The sequence below is a fragment of the Anas platyrhynchos genome, chromosome 2 (assembly GCF_047663525.1).
Source record: "Anas platyrhynchos isolate ZD024472 breed Pekin duck chromosome 2, IASCAAS_PekinDuck_T2T, whole genome shotgun sequence".
NCBI classification, from domain to species: Eukaryota; Metazoa; Chordata; class Aves; order Anseriformes; family Anatidae; genus Anas; species Anas platyrhynchos.
The window spans coordinates 89362979-89380724 of NC_092588.1; the positions used below are offsets into that span (position 1 = coordinate 89362979).

General features: G+C 39.7%; 1 protein-coding gene across 9 annotated transcripts in view; it reads left to right on the forward strand.

The window, feature by feature from the left end:
• The window catches only part of FARS2 (phenylalanyl-tRNA synthetase 2, mitochondrial), a 244062-nt gene that overhangs the window by 152411 nt on the left and 73905 nt on the right, over nucleotides 1-17746 (forward strand). For all 9 annotated transcript variants that reach the window (XR_003495430.3, XM_027451612.3, XM_072035023.1 and 6 more), the window contains one exon: nucleotides 11837-11988. Coding sequence is in view for 8 of the 9 variants with exons in the window: in XM_027451612.3 (XP_027307413.2) it covers nucleotides 11837-11988 (152 nt within the window). In the remaining variant the exon portion in view is untranslated. The remainder of the gene's footprint in view (nucleotides 1-11836; nucleotides 11989-17746) is intronic.

Here is a 17746-nt window from a genome sequence, read left to right on the forward strand (position 1 = left end):
TAAAATAATATTAGATTTCAGATTGGATATGTGTAACTATGAGAACCAGCTGCATTTGGTTTCAGCAGGAATCTATGAATGTTCAGTGCTTTCAGTTTTACTGTCTACAAAAGTATACAGGTAATAAGGAGGATGACCCATACACTTTTGCCAACATTTTTCAAATATTGGTGTAATTACAGTGTGGTGAATAGAACTCTTGCTAGAAGTAGCCACCTTGACAACTACTTGTCTTTGGACCTGACCTGACAAGTAACTCAGTTTCCCTACTCAATAATTCTGTTTTCCCTGGTGTTTACAGTTGCAATGTAGTTATGGTGTACCTCCTGCCTCAGCATGTCCTCTCCAATACCATCCCAGGACAGAAAGCTCTTCAGGACAGGGGCTATGGTTTTGTGCTCTGTCTACCCAATGATACCCTGGCAGTCCTGTAATTATCACAATGTGAGAATCTGTATTCCTACTGCAAGGTTAAATATATCTTTGTGAGTGTACATTATGTGTTTGATAAAAGAATAAACTCCTGTTTAACATGTGCCTAAGCTCTTGCAGTATATAAGTGTGTGGCTTTAGAGATTCACAGGTCTGTATTAGTGTGCATGCACTAGCAAATAAGTGTTTAGAAGAGATAGTGAAATCAGTAGGAAAAGATGTGCTCTATTTATTATTTTTTCTGTAAAAGTTGGGTTTTGTTAAAGATTATTTTACTTGATAGCTGTTTTTAACATTTGTGCAAATGTTTTGTGCACAAAAGATGCATCTTGTAAAGAGCTTTTGATAAAATGGTCTCTAAAATCATGCTTAAACCCTACAGTCATCGTCTGCAACATGATTAGCCATTGCAGCTTAGCTGTAAGTGTCACAGGGAAATGAGGGCTGGGGATAATACGTCTGGATGCATGTGTGTGTATTCATGAACAACAGCACCTTTCTGAAGTACATGGTATTAATAAAAACCCTGATTTTCAGCTCCTACTTCTCTGATCAGAATATGAATTAGGCTACAGAGAACAGCCAAACAAGAGAGGGCACGGTTGGGAAAACCTGTGTTATTCTTATCGTACCTGCCCTCAATTGCTTTCATCCTTATGGATCATAGTAGTGACTACCTAAAACAGAATGTGAAAAGTAACTACTCATGTTTCGGTGTGTGTATGCTGCAGAGGATTGGTCTTGCTTTCACAATTTTTCAAAAATTAAATAATGGGAAAAAATTACCTCTTCTGAGGATTGCTTGCATCCTCCTGCATGTGGATTAAATTTGCTTTGTATAACTATCCCCACATACCCCTCTTCTCCTAAATCAGGAATAACGAACCAATTTTCTTGTAAAGCAAGAAGAAAGAAATAGCATCCCTGGACAAGTATCCTGCTCATAGGGGTTTCATTGGGTGTGTACTTACCACTATAACTGTTCTTTACATTTTGTATTTTAATATTTAAACATTTAGTGTACTTCTTGTGCTTTTATGGCTTGGGCTGTTCTTGGCTTCTTGGACTGTTTTGGTATCTTTGTCGTTTTCTATTTCTAAGTGTTACTCTATAACAAGAATGTAGCTTGGGGGATGCTCTAAGTCTGTCTGGAAGGAAAAATGAAAGACTTTTCTCCCTCTTCTGAGTGTTGAGTAAGAAAGTAGAGCCTTTCATTTTAGTCTCTCTCTAGCTTACCTCTTTCGAGGTTGTCATTTGTATGAATTTAGTACTGAGTGTGGGAAAAAATGAAGTTGACTACTCTGAAGAATGAAATGCTGGATTTGGCCAGAAGACATTGGAACCTGAGCTGTGTGTGGCACTGCATTTTCTCCAAATGAAGAAGGAAACCCATATGTTTCAGAGGCTCTGGAAATCATGGAAAATATTTCAAAACTACAACTCATCTGCTCAGATAAATTTCTGTACATAGCAGTTAAGCTCTTTTAATTTCCTAGGGATCGTAGACTTTTTTTTTTTTTGGATGTTATCTACAGTAGTATTTTCCATACAATACAGATTAGCTCATAAGACTGAGAAGGGTGCAAGGATGAGGACATTTTCTTCTCATTCTGTGACAACTGTAGCAATGTCTAGGGCCCCATGTGAAGTTGCCTCTGTCAAAGAAGTATGAAACATTATCAGTGTTGTCTGGAAATCTCTGTGCTTTTTAGAAGGGAAAGAAAAAAATACAGCTTGTTAGGCAGGACAGAAGGACTTTTTCAGGACTCACATGTGCCTGTGAGATTTGTGATTGTACTTATTATGGTGCAAGCCACATTCAGGTGTTCTGGAGATTCACCATTCAAACAAGAGCTCTCCAGAATTGGGGAGTTAATGAGGAGAAAAGGAAATATAATCAGCAGCACATTAGATGAGATTTCTTGTCTAAGCTGAAATAAAATGTTGGGTGCAATTTGTTTCCATTTTTATGTTACGTATTTGGAAGAAATACATCTTCATATTGCTGCAGTCTCTTTCCAAATGCTTGCATTTTTTATTTCGATATAAATCTTTTATATGAATTGTTGATGTGTGCAGTATTTTACTACACTGAGCTATTTATCTCAGCGTTATTATTAAGCATAATGATAAAAAAAAAACAACACACCACATGCAAACAAAACCAACAGAAATGAGGAAACCCAACTTGTGAGCATGAGAAATGCTGAATGTCTGCAGCAACCAATGCCTTCTGCAGGAACTGCAGGTGCTCAGCACTGCTAAAGAACAAATCCTTAGTGTCTGCTGAGAAGGTGGGGGTTTGCTGGTTTATACCAGTTTATTGTCTGTTCCTTGCAGCCATGCAAGATAGTTCTTAGAAAAATGCAGGGTTGGGACACACAGTCCTCATTCCCTGTCAGTTTGTTTTCTGTGGTCTGTGTCTTCTCTCCCATTTTTATTCCTACGACAGAAAACCTAACAGAGTGATTCTACCTCAGGGATGAGGGAGGTAAAGGATTTGGGTAGAAAGGACAGACAGAATATGGACAGACTGTGCAAAAAGCAGTTTTAGGTGTTGATTATGAGGCTTGGTGTTGCTTCAAAATTGCTGACGCAGCAGCTATCACCAGGTGTCATGATTTAAAAAAAAAAAAAAAAGGGTTTCTTTCAGGACTCTGGAAACTTATACATCTCCATCCCACTTTCTTGACACAGGCTGGGCCTGGGAAGAGATAATACAGCGTACCCATTTTGAAGATTCCAAATCTGCTGGATTCTTTCCCTATGACACAGTGTTGCCCATTTTCTGTAGAAGACACCACAACATGGGTCGTCCCATCTGTTCCTCTTTGTGTCAGAACAATTCTCTGATGGCAACTGCTTAAATGAAAAAGTGATACCATAAGAAGTTTTTATTTGCTTTCAATAGATGTGATGATGATTTATGTGTGTGAAATGGGAGAATATTAGCACCATGAAACCAGTTTGCTCAGCAGACTGTCAACCAACAGTCTGAGGAAAGAAGCATGAGCAGACTATGTATTTTTCCGCGATAGACCTAGAGCTGCCAAAAGAACATGTCAAACTAATCTCTTCTTCACCCTGCTGTTTTCAAAAGGGGGTTGTAAGAAGCTGAGAAGATGTGAGAGTGAGTAGCAGAGCAAAATTCCCTTTTGGTGGTTCTTCCTGTGAGTCCTATCTCTTCTTGGGAAAAAGAAGTTATTTTTAGCTAGTCAAGCACAGAGCGGTGTGTTCTTCACCAGTATTGAGTCATTTGTATTCATCTTTTTGTCTTTTCCATAATCAGATTGCAAGTGGCAACGCATATCCAGATACTCAAGTGCATGGGTTCCTGGAAATATTGTTATACTATGTGCACAGCAACACTGTGATAACCCTGCTTTTCGTAAGAGTAGGTCAATCCTTTTATTTCTTTATGTCTTCCTGCACTTTTTCAATTCCTTACTGTAATATAAAAATAAGCTTTTCAGTGGCAATACAAGTGGCTCTTTTGTATGTGGAAAACATCAAAAAATCCATGCATTGTTTCTCTCTCTCTCTTTTTTTTTTTTTTACCGTAAGGTCTATTTAAAATATTTATTTGCACTCAGAAAAGTGTATTGCAGCTTTAAACTTGGAGCATTGTCTGTGACAAATTTAAATGAGCTTGACTGTAAAATAAAATACTTGCAATTTAAAACAATGTTGTATTTAAGAACACAGTCTCCTTCCAGTGGCACCTCAGAGGTGTAATAACTAATAGTAATTCTGGGTGAACTTCTTCAACCTAAAAGCTTTCTACTCACTCACTCGGCCACAGCATCAGTCTTCTTGTGAATTCTTCCTAGCGCTTAGAAAAGGTGGAGCAGCTTACCTAACGAGTTTAATTTTTTCATTGGCTGTTACCCATCTTAATTTTTCAGTGTCATATGAGGTATTGACTTTGCTTTTTCAGGCAGACTTCTCTATAATAAGCTGTAACTTTTAGCAAGAAAGGTCATATTTATTCTTGTGCACGTGCACGTGTGTGTGCACTTGTGATGAATCTCTTGTTTTGTGTTTGTTTTTTTCTTTGCTTCTTCATTAGTATTGGAAAAGGTGACTGACGGAGATGATATCACCTGGTGATCACTTACACAGGGCGTTTAAGCTCTTTTCTTGTTTTTGCATCTTCAGGGAACCTGTAACATGGCTGAAGAGAGAAACTGTCATCTTCAATGAGACCCCATGGGGCTTAGCTTAGGTGGGAAGGGGATGGAGCTTGGATGGCCACCTGCACTGCACAGCTGAGAGGGATCTGGTCCACAGACCTGGCCGTGCAGGAAGCCACAGCTCCTGCTGATGGGCTGCAGCTGCTCCCTCCCTCACTGATGGCTGAGACTTAGCTAGAAAGTCAGTCAATGCCCCATGGCACCTCCCTATTCTTCCTGCATCTGGAACAGCATTTGCTTGTTTTTTACATTTGACAGCAGTTCAATTTACTGTGTTTCTTGATAATGTTGTTTCCTTTCTTGTACTTTCCACAAGGTACTTCCTATATTTCTGTAATTCCATTACTGATTTTCCCCAGGGATGAGGGAGGTAAAGGCAAAGAGAGTGTTTTGTCAAGGTGAGGAACAGCAGTGATTTGTAACCCAATGCTGTTTTAATTATGGAGGCTGCTGCTGACAAACAAGTGTGTCTTTCTGCCAGACACATGACTTTCTTCAAGGTATTGATCTCTAGAGGGGAGTCTGACGTTCATCCTCCTTTTTGTCCCAATGAAGGGATGTGAACTGCAGTGGCTGGAGTGGAAACTGGAATAATGTTTGATTGATTTGGGCTGGCAAGTCTATCCAGCTGCAGTATTGGTAGGCAAACGCTTCTTGTGGCAGATTGTAGCTTTCACTTGGGTTCTCTTCTGGAAGTGAAGAACAAGGTCGTAACTGGGGTTCCTAAACACAGCTTGGAAATCAAACATTTCAGTCAATGACCGCAAATCAGAACTTTTGGGAACAAGAAGTAACTAGGTTGGTTAGAAAGTAACAAGAGGGGAAAATGGGGACATCTGTAGGAATGTTTTGGACAAAAAAATTCGCTTTTCCCCATCACAGAGCCCCTAGAAGTCCTGATTGCGTGGTACTGCTGCCGTGCCTATGATGAATTGTGTGTAAGCTGGTGTACACCCAGTTCTGTTCAGTAGCTCAGCTTTTTATGCTGTCCCTAATACTTGCTTTAAAATGAAAAAAAAAATAAATCACTAAAGTAGTAAAAGAAAGAATATTTGTTTCAGTAATACTATAGTTACCAGAATGCCATGAAAGAAGCAATTTCCTTTAAGACAAAAGACCTGTTATGCTGTATCTAACTGTCCAGCTCAAGTACACTATCTACTGTGTTGGCAAACGGAACAGCAAGTGTGAAAGCAGTGTGATCCTTCTCTAATTTTACTGATCCAGCTGATAGTAATGAGAGTTGCTGAACCAAAAATGTGGTTGGATCACTCTGCTTAATAGTTACTTAAAGACCTATCCACCCTGAATTTTAGTCCCTTGTTGGTCTTCCTGCCACTCTTCTGTAACAGATCTTCAGTCACATTATGCACAGGGTGGAAAAAGAAAAAAAAAAGTACACTTTAGTTCATTTGAAACATTTAGTTTCATTTGAAACATTTGCTTCCTTTGTGCTCTTCTTTTTTCTCCTTGTTTCTATGAGAAATGGTGAATAGTGAATGAATTCATGGTCTGAAAGCGTTTGGGGCACTCAAGACGCTCACATGATCTTCAAACCAAGGACAGAGCATTCTCACCCATGCGAGAAGGAAACCTCTTCCTCTCAGAATATGGTCCCTATATATAAGCAGAGTGCCTGAAACAAGGAACAGCTGATGTTCCCATGGACACGTGGTGTTCCCTATACCTGTATGTGATCTTGTGAGCTTGCAGAGATGAGCACCTCTGTCAGGGGAGCAGACTGCTGTCTGAACGGGTCTGATCCTACTGTGCGTGCCTCTGTGCATGGAGAAGCTCGGAGCATCGCTGCAGTCTAATGCTCTTCTGCAGCTCCCCTCAGGAAGACAGAACAGTGCGTCGCTCCCAAACTTGTCTTTTCATGTTGTTTTTAAAAGTTTAATCCCTGAACATATCTGCATATCTGCTTACCGGAATTTATAAAAGCTCTCTGTTGAAATTTCTCAATTTTCTCCTTTTGATATGTGTGCGTGCCCATGTTTGTACATAAATATATACATATGTGTGTGGGTGTATACACATATGAATATATAGAACTTACTATATATAACTAAGAAAAAAATAACTCCGTGAAGGAAAGCAGAGAAAACTTATCATAGTGGAACATTGTAACTGCGAATTTTAAGCCATGACAACCAAGAAATTCAAAATTATGTTTCCTGCAGCAACTCTAATTTGTCTACGCTGGTCATAAATACAAAAGTGTAAATCCAGCAGTATACACACTAATACAGGATACTTCATTATATGCAGGGGGCTAAGTTAAAGCTGTAAATTTGCAACTTCAAATTTCGTGCCTGTTGCGTGTTTAAATTTCCTGTGATGACACTGAATGTTGTTTCAGCCTGGAATATATTAAGAAAAGTTTAGCTGTTACAGGAATGTAGCTTTCATTTCAATGAGAATATTACATTACACTGAAACACTCTAGAGTTTATATACGTATTTTTTCAAAACATGGGCAATGCAGGGCTGTTAAAGCTTGGCAGCCACAATGCTGCTAAGTCTCGTATTTTTCTGACTAGACTGCTGATGGCAGTAAAGCATGGTTGGCTTTTTAATAGTTTGGCTGTTGTGTAGTTGCTAACCCAGTTTTTAGTACTTGTCATTGTTAACCTTGCATTTGTGTCACAGCTGTCAAAACGCAGCTACAGCTTTTTCCTCTGCCATGTTCGTAGTTCCCTTGTTTGTGTCACCCCAGCTGTAGCTGGCAGCACCTGAGTGAACAGCCACATCGCAAAACTTCTCCTGTCCCCTCAACATATTGCACTCATAATTACTGTGTCTGGAAAAATGTATTTTTTTGCTAACACTAAATATTTGTGGAAAGCCCTGAGGGCCTTCCTGTTTTCAGAACTCTGGGCTGAAGATGTTCTGTGGCCTTGTGCTGGCTGGTTCACTACCACCACTCCCTGTGTGCCGTCTCCAGCCCTTTTCCTTAAGAGGAGGTAGCTTCCACCTTGCTATGCTCTCTCCTGCACAGCGGTGAGGTGTCTGGGCCCAGGCTAGCTGACTGTCCTGTGCAGATGAGCAGAGGTGACTCTGCTGGTAACCACATGATTGCTTTTGTCAGGGCATCAAGAGTAGAGCCCTAGGGTGGCACCATGCAGAGGCCAAGTGTTTCCAGCTGTCTACCAATGCCTCAACATGCTGAAGTTCTTAATCCGGCACGTATTATACATAAACCGCTGGTCAATGCAATTTTCAGCTAGCTGCACCAGGCTGTGAACTGCAGTGGTGGAGGAACAGACCTGTGTTTTAGAAACACAGAATGGTTGGAAGGGACCTTAAAGCCCATCCAGCTCCAACCCCCTGCAATGGGCAGGGACATCTCCCACCAGATGAAGTTGCCTAATGCCCCATCCAACCTGGCCCTGAACACCTCCAGGGATGGGGCATCCACAGCTTCTCTGGGCAGTCTGTGCCAGTGCCTCAGCACTGAATAAAGAATTTATTTTTTATATCTAGTCTAAATCTACCCTATTTTACTTTAAAGCCATTCCCCCTTGTCCTGTTCCTACCCTCCCTGACACAGAGTCCATCCCCAGCAGGTCCCATGTAGGTGCAGGAAGGCCGCTGTAAGGTCTCTGCACAGCCTTCTCCAGGCTGAACAAACCCAACTCCCTCAGCCTGTCTTAACAGGAGAGGTGCTCCAGCCCCTTGATCATCCTCGTGGCCCTCTTCTGGACTCGTTCTGACAGGTCCATGTCCTTCTTGTAGAAATGGAAAGCAAATGCAACATTAAAGTAGTGTCATGGTGACAAAACTGCGATGTGACCGGAGAAATGGTGCCGAGCTGCCTGTGTCAGCAGTGCTGTCTGCCCGGGCTGACCGGTGCCTGGCAGCAGCGTTCTGCTGGTGGGATCAGTTCTACCTTCTCCTGAACCTATTTTGGGTTATGTGCTAATCTTTTAAAAAACAAATACACACACAAACAAACAACAACAAAAAAAAAACACATGAGGGGGCTGAACAGGTGGTGGAATGAGGGATGGAAGTGGTATGCTGGGAATTGGGACCAGTGTCCTGTTGGCTTCTCTGAGTGCTTTGCTGGAGAAGTGCTCACAACCAAAGTTGTGAGGAACAGGTAGTTGGAGGTGGTGGCTGGACATGACAGCTGAGACAAAAATGTAGAAAGAACGCGTGATGCTTGAGAGGGGTCTCTAAAACGTCTGTAAATTCATAAGAAAACAGTCTTTGGAGCTGCTGTTTGCCTTGAACCTGAAGAGCCATTAAAATTGATAGGCTTTAGACTCTTCTTGTTCAAGGGCAGGGGAGTTCAGACAGGAGGACAGTATTGACAATTGGACTTGTTAGGCCACAGGATGTGTTTGCCGGGTTGTCTTTGTGCAACCTTAGTAACTTCATTCTGACCTGCCATCTGGAAATGGTTGTCCTATGCTCTTCACATTTTAAGTGTGGCTAATAAACAATTACGTAACTCATGTAGCTCTAAAACAAACAGATCAATACATTTGAGAGCTAGGAATGTTATCATTATACTGACTTTAGTGTTGATATACTTTCTGCAATGATATTGACTGCAGCCAGGTGGTGAACGGAAAGTACAATATGGGATTATTGCCTTGCGTTGCCTTCTCTTGTGTGTGTGTATATATATATATATATATATAGTATTATAAGGCTCTGATAATGCGTAAGTATCTAATAATAAATAAGTTATGCTTACTGCTTTAAGCATTTGTCCTTCCACATAACCCTCCTCAACACACACACAAGCATATTCAAGTGTGTGCACACAAAATTATGATTCTGTATCAAAGTTAGTAACACCATGGTTTTACTCAATGAAACAGTTTTCCTATAGAGTTGGTAAAGCAGAAGGAAGACCAGATCCTGCAGATTACTACAACTCAGAATAAATTTTCTCATATTGAATTTGATGACACTTATAGTCTAAGTCAGTATTCAGGTAAGTTTGCAAGATCTAGCCATACTGGGTCCCTGTGTACACCTCTTTTAGAGTGGGAAAGAGAGTGCTCTTTTAATGTGCCTGCTGCTTTTGAAATTGATACTCACTAATACTAACTCGCTCTGAATTATGGGTACTCTGCTCCTGTTGAGTTTTAGGTATTACTGACTTACTTGAATATATAATCATTTTTCTTCAGTTTCTTTCTGTGGGAGTGAAAGAAACCACGTGCCCAAACTGAGTGGTCATGCTTAGGCTCATGAGCCACATATGTTTGAAAACTAAACGCTGTGAAGCTGGGAGTTCAGGGAGTTTTTGATTAGTCCCTACAAGCTTTGAAACATGCTCAGTAGGTTACTGAAATATATCACTGGTAAATGTAGTGGTAGTCTGGGGTGAGAATATAGGTGTCTACTGCAGGGTCATAACTTTATTAACATTAAGTTGTGTATCAGGTTGTTGGTGGAGGAGTATTTCCAACATTTACAGCTGTGACTTTGATGCAGCAGAGGCAATGTTTACATTTAATTCATTAACTTCTGGTATTTCATCAACAGCTGTTGTATGATGGCTTTATTGTATGATTTTTTTTTTTGAATTTGATGTACAGGATATGAATTCATGTGGCAATTTAATTCCTTTAACACATTGGATAATTCTTTGCAATTCGAAACTTACTTACCGGGTTGGAGAGGGAAGGTATTAATTTTAAGATTACATTGTATTCCTAATCATATGTTTATTGATTGGTTTACACTGTACAGACCAGGATTTGTGTAAATCAGCATGCTATAAATTTGCCTTTTTAACAGGTTTATTGCTTGAGCAGGTATTCACTTAGGATTTCACTGTTGCATCATAAAACATTCCCAGGGAAGGAATACATTTTTGAGTGAGATGCTATGATCTATGGACCAAGGTGTACACCACATCTGTCAAAAACACACACACAAAATAAGAAACGCTGTTTTCTCTTTCAGACCCCCAAAACCTTGTGCTAAAGTACACAAAATCCAAATGCAATACATTAATGGAAGGCAGGAGTAAGATATTGCATGACCTAGATGGCATGAAAGAAGAGCATTGCCAGTTTCTTTTCTTTAAAGGGGGAAACACCTCAACAAAGTCTGAAACCCACTGACTCCGGGGAAGTTTAATCTAAACTGAAAAATTAATAATTGTCTTGTTTTCTTTCTCTTCCTTTTATTTTTTTTTTTTTGCAAGTAACAAGATGCACTGTTTTGACCACAAAAACAGGCCATTCTGTCTGCAGCGAAGATGCTATGGTTTCCCCTTTATATTTAAGAGATTGTTGTGGTATTTGTGGAATTAATAGTTATGCTACTAGCAATACATTTTTTGTGTAAAACCTATAAAGATCTACTGGGAAGTGAAGTGATCCCTCTCTTTAAGCCAAAGTGTGTCCCTATTTGTAACCTTCCAATATGCAGGCACCTATTTATATGACTTTCTTAGCATGAAATTGGACATTACAAATGATAAAAAATGTTATTTAACAATACAAAATACATAAAAATTCTGTATGTTCATATGGTAAGGTTTTTTGAAGTTGTGAAAAATTGGGAAAAGGCTTTTAAAAAGTGAAATTTTACCCAATGAATAGTTGTATTAAAATGATCTCTTCCTTTCAAGCAGCTCTGAAACAAAATTGGGTGTCAGGTTCATAAATGTTAATTTTAGCAAATGCAAGTTTTTTCTTTTATTCTTTTATTCCTTTCTTTTAGAATCTCAGAAACAAGACATTTAGGGGAAATAAAAAAAAAAAAAAAGGTATTTTAATTTAGTTCTTGCTCATAATTAGCAGAATTAATGCTTATACAAACTTCGGAGACAAGTTTTTACTGTAGTGCACCAGTAAGTTCAACCTCATTTAAAAAAAAAAAAAAGAGAGGTTGGGGGGAAGACCAAAGGTGTCATCTTTGTTATTTACCTGCAAGGTGTTGGCTGAGGATAGAACAGAAGATTGAGTGAGTTTGAGGAATTGGCAGCTAGAAGTCTTTTTCCTCTGAATGAATGAATTGAAGTGGTTATGAAAGGATCTTTAAAAGAAATTTTCTAGTACAAAGTCCTGTATCTCAGTTGTTTATGAGGTCAGCTTGCATTTCAAAAGTATTTCAGAAAGCTTTCAAAATGTGCACTGTGTGTATTATACCAACTCAAAACAGAGTTATAGGTATTCCTGACAAAGCCAGACGCTTGCAAAAGTATCTTTTTAATCTTTTTTTTTGGTCTTTTTTAGCCACTCAGTAGATACCCACCTTTGATTAATGACATCTCCTTTTGGCTGCCTTCTGAGACATATTCCAAGAATGATTTCTATGAGTTGGCCCGAACCATTGGTGGAGACCTGATAGAAAAGGTTGTCCTACTGGATGAATTTACCCATCCAAAGTAAGTAAAACTTCTAACATATTTTTCCTGTTGTCAGAATATAAATATTTTAGTGCTGTATATCAAGAAATTCTTGATGTTTACAGTATCTGTGCATTTCCTTTTTTTAGCTCCTAAACATTTTTTACTACACTTTTGACAATGAACACTTTTACTTAAAAACATTATCTTGAATTTCAGTTTTGCATTAGTACTGAGCTTCTGGTATTGAAACTGCAATCCCAATGTGTTGTGCTCATTTAATCACAACAATAATGAACAACTTCATTCCTCACTACATCTGCCAATTCATGACACTCTTATCCATAATATGTCTGATATCCTAGTCATGCTTTTTGCTGAGCGGCTGGTGTTTGTCTTCTTGTTCTCTTCCTTTCTTTTCTAGTGCAGATTCACTAGTAGACCTTTACTATAAATGCCAGGGATAATGATTTGTTGTAGAAGACTATTGTTGGTGTTCAACAGGAAGGAAAAAAAAAGATTTTGTTCTTTTTTCTGATATTATATTCTTGAACAGTCTCTCAGGCTTCAAAATACCTTCTTACTTTTGTAGCAGTACTGACACAACCATTCTGAGTGTGCAGGTTGCATGTCTAACTGATACTATCTGTTGTATCAGAAATAGACTATCAACTATACACCGTTTTTCATTTTGCTCTTTCCAAATCAAGGCGCAAATATGCTGCTGGCTACCCAGTTGGGTTTTAAAATAATGTCTCCTCTGAGTTTGTTTTTTCTATTCCTTTGGAAAGGCAGTTAGTAAATCTATCTGTAGTGTAACTTGAAGATGATGGGAAACGGTTCATGTTATTCTCCAACAGCTACAGATTATTTCTTTCTACATCCAGGTATTTAACCCTATTGTTCTTTTGAATTTGATGTGCTGACAGTTCAAATACAGTAGAATTAACATTAATGTTATCTGTAGGAACTGAGGTGATGGACCCATTTTTGGAATTGGTCTTTTCTGTTTGTTCATGCTGAATGTTTATGGGATATGTAGCACCTCTGTTCCTTGCTGTGTTCTATCTACATTCTGCCTGGTGATACCAAATGTGATCATCTTTGTTGTTAATACTTTTGTTGGGGGAAAATCCTGCATGTAGCATGGACATCTCTGCCAAGGATAAAGGTTTAGAGAAATCTTAATCCCTGTTCCCTTTTACAGAGGCAGTGTTATTCTGTAATTACTCCTGTAGCCTGTTTCAGAAATCTGCTTGTACAGGGAGAAGCCACATCAGTATCACTTCATCGGTCATAACTCAGCACATGGTCTGTGATCCTTTTCTTTAATCAGAATGATATCTTCCACATTGGTAGAGTGGTGAAGTGGGGACAGGATTCACTACTCTGGATTTCTAGTGTATGTGTTTTGTCTTCTAATATGCTTTAACACATCCTGAACATATACCAGCGAGGACAGCTGTTCAGTGCAAGTTCTTTTATTTCTCTGCAAGGAATACACCTCTGGTTCCCTTTGTGACTTCTGCAAATGGGAGGGGAATGATGGTTCCTCACTGAGAATTTTCACACCAATTTAGGACTTCGCTAGTATTGTCTCTAAAGTCATTAAACCCTCACTCAGCAGACATCAGATATGCTTTGATGCTACAGGGTGGAAACACTTCTCTCCTTTAGGTCTGAAAAATTTGGGTGGGTGTCACTAAGGGATTGTTAGTAAGTAATGCAGTTCCCTCAAATTACTCAACTGCAGCAACAATAAAAAGAAATCTTTTAATATGCCCTATTAAAAAAAAAAATACAGATAAAGAACATCTTAACCATAATAGCTACTTTGCCCATTCATCTTAGAACAGGGTGTGTGCAGATACAAAACTTCTATGGACTGATGACATAAGCATTGTAAGTCATTTTGTCTGTTCTCCAAAGCCTTTGGAAGACTAACTCTTTGAAAAGAAGGGTGTTCTGCTTAGTCTTAATTCCAAGATAATTGCCTTGTCACAGGAATGGTACAGTGGCTTCTTTAATTCAGTGTTGCAGAAAAGCCTCTGGGCAAAGAAATTAACATAAAAGAGATCCTTACTGTTGGATCCGAATGTTATGGATCTAGATGCTTGTAATCATTTTCTTGAATTTGTAATGATTCTGGTGTGGAGGGTAGGAGAAAAGTGTATAGGGTATGGAAGCCAGTAGTGCTGCTGTGTTGAATGTTAGTTACTTATACACAGCTTGATAAGTTCATGCTTGTGGTTGATCACATTTGGAATTTAAAATTCAGACTTTTTTTATCCTTAAAAAATACCAGTTTCATGCAAGTATAAGCAAAGGGGAGATGAATTAGGACATCTGGCAGTATTATTTTCCTTCTTAAACTACCTTTCTTAGTTATAGGACTGTAAAGATGGGAAAACAGAGAATGCTGTACAGATAAAACTAATTTACAACACAGAAAGATGTCTTTTAATTAAGATCCGTTATAGAGGCTGTCTCTGTGATATTGTGTAGTTATCTACAGACTTCTCTGTGGTTCAGAAACCTTTCAAGGTTCCACGTGGCTTCAGACTGATAACCATGCTGCAGTATGTAGCAATTATAGCATGCATTCACATTGAAAATGTATTCCTATACAGGGAAAAGGAAAGGGGAAAAGATATGAGACATGTATTTGTTTAAACAAGGAATATATTGCTGCATAAAAAAAAAAAAAAAGTTGTGTATCTTGTCTATCTACTTCATAAGGTGATGACGTTGAGTGTTCTTCCAGGAAAGCACAGGTAATTAAAGATACAGCAGGAACTATTCTCACTGCTGAAAAGCTCAAATTTAGGAGAAAGCCAAGTTGCTGTGCTAGGTTAATTAAGAACCTTCAGCCTAAATGCATCTTAGATAAATTTACTAAACAAGACACAATAGCGAGGTAAACTGGCCAACGTGAGGTATGTGAAGAAGGCTTTCCAGAAAATAAACACTTTTAGTTCAGTTTAGTCTGCAGATGTGTGTCTTTTTTTCTGTGATAGCTGAAACTAGTTGTGATGGATACCAGCCTAGTGGGGCTAGATCAATTGTAAAAAAGTTGCAAGAAGAAAACTATTTCACACTGCAATTGCATGTTACTTTGAGGTGGAAAAATGTTTGTTCCTTATCAGGGAATAACGTATTAGCAATAGTTAGGACGTGTATACACTTTTCACCTCTCTTGAATTCTGTTATTTCCTCTTAAATTCTTGTTTACCAGTGCAACAGGTAGACAGAGCAAAGAAATCTTGGTGCTCTGTTCCAAGTAGAGAAGTGAATTTTAGCAACTAAATAAAGGTAGGTAACTTTTATATGAAGTGATTCTGAAATCCAGGCTGTGTAGGGATGTTCAAGAGCCCTATGATTCACATTTCATCCCTTCAGTTTCATCTCAACAATTCCAATCACACATGCTTCTTTCAAGTCAAAAGTTTTGAACTAAAAGGATAACATGGACTTTGCAGGTGTCTACAATCCCCACATGCCTCTCCACGTTACAGATATGTGCAGGAGGTGTCACATAAAAAGAGATTGCCTGTGGATCCCAGCTCCTAAACAGCACTGGAACCCCAGGGAACTGGTCAGGGGATTTAGATCTGTCACCAGTCTAGGAAATCTGTGAATATGAGATCCTTAATTAGGAGAGGAGCAGTACCTATGAGGTATAACTCTTGCATTCAGAATATGAATTTGAGAAAGGGAGTGAGTTGTACATGAAAATGAAAAGGTCAGAGGATAATCCTGTCTGCTGTTGATACCTTCCTATTGCCCTTCAGGTAAAAGACCATCAAAGAGTGGCATGACCAAACATGGATGGGAAAGTAAGGCCCACTGTCACCTGATTTTTAGGATATTCCTGTAACCTAAATGTTGTATAAGGCTTGTGCTGAGACCACAGTTGGTGTAACTTCACCCATTGTGGATAATGCACAACATGGCTACAACACTCCTGTTATCTAGACATATAAAGAATAAATAGATGGATATGAAGAAAAAGTTATGGCTTTGCTGAAATGCCAAGCAAATTGACTTAAATCACGGCAATAACAGTGTTAGGGGACCTGTAAGGCAGACTGAATAGACAAGAAACATCCCTTAGCCCTGAGCAAAATGTTTTTCATTGTTCGTCTTGCAGATTTAAGCTCTCCTTTGCTTGATACATTAGCTGCAAACAGTTAGATTTTCGTATGTTTGATTAGTGGAACATATCTGGCGGTGCATGGTTTATAAAATCTCTTCACTCTGACTTGCCTTGAGTTGTCAGCTCCAGTGTGTTGTGGGAGCTGTGTGTGACCAGCCACCAGAAGGTAATGGCACTGTTTCTGCCACCTGGCTGAATTATTTCTTTCAAATCCTCTGAGATCTTTAAGGACCTTTAAGCATTGCTGTGCAAATACATGATGAATAAGGTTTTGTGACTGACATTCTTCCCTTTGGAACATTCCAGTTCTTTGCAAAAACAAAGAAAATATTTTGGACTATATTGATACTGAAAGGGAAAATGTCAGACAGTTTTTCTCTTACTTTTTTTTTTTTTTTTTTGCAATGGCTGTTGTACCCTCCATAACTTTAAGTCCAGGTCTTCTATTACACAACTTGTCAAAAATGTCTAATCAGTATGAATATCCTTCAGAAGTTAAATCAGAAAATAATCCCTTTCTTAGTGGTTGAGACTTGCCCAGTTTCAGAAAGGAAACAGGCTTCACAGGGAAAAAGAAGGCTGGCTAAATGGCAATTAAAAGATAGAAAGGTCTTTGCTCATTATAAGTAAGCAAAATATAAGTAATCAAAACTGCTACCATCCAGAGAATTCCAGTCAAGCAGTATGTTGCATTTCTGAAACATTAAAGTAAGTATTGCAGTCACACACACACAAAATTCCAGGGGCAATAAAGAATAAAGACAGTAAATGGAGTTTCATCAGGCTGGCAGCCAGTCACTAGCGGGGGTTCCCCAGGGTTCCATTTTAGGGCCAGTTCTCTTTAATGTTTTTATAAATGACCTGGATGCAGGACTTGAATGCATACTAAGTAAGTTTGCGGATGATACTAAATTGGGAGGAGCTGTTGACTCCCTGAAGGGTAGAGAGGCCTTGCAGAGAGATCTTGACAAATTAGAGGGCTGGGCAATCACCAGCCACACGAGGCTCAACAAGAGCAAGTGCCAGATTCTACACCTGGGACAGCTGTGGCTATATGTATAGACAGGCAGATGAGAGGCTGGAGAGCAGCCCCGTGTGAAGGGATCTGGGGGTTCTGGTTGATGACAAGTTGAACATGAGCCAGCAGTGTGCCCTGGCAGCCAAAAGGGCCAGCTGTGTCCTGGGGTGCATCAGGCACAGCACTGCTAGTTACTCGAGGGAGGGGATTCTCTTGCTCTGCTCTGCTCTGGTGTGGCCTCACTTTGAGTACTGTGTGCAGCTTTGGGCACCACAGTACATAAAAGACAAAACTATTACAGAGCGTCCAAAGGAGGGTTACAAAGATGGTGAAGGGTCTAGAGGGGAAGATGTATGAGGAGTGGCTGAGGTCCCTTGGTTTGCTCAGCCCAGAGCAGGCTGAGGGGAGGCCTCATGGCAGCCTGCAGCTCCCTCACAAGGGGAGCGGAGGGGCAGGCGCTGAGCTCTGCTCTCTGGGGACAGCAACAGGACCTGAGGGAACGGCATGGAGCTGGGACAGGGGAGGGTCAGGCTGGGGGTTAGGGAGAGGTTCTTTACTGTGAGGACAATTGGGCCATGAAACAGGCTCCCCAAGGAAGTGGTCACGGCACTGAGCCTGCCAGA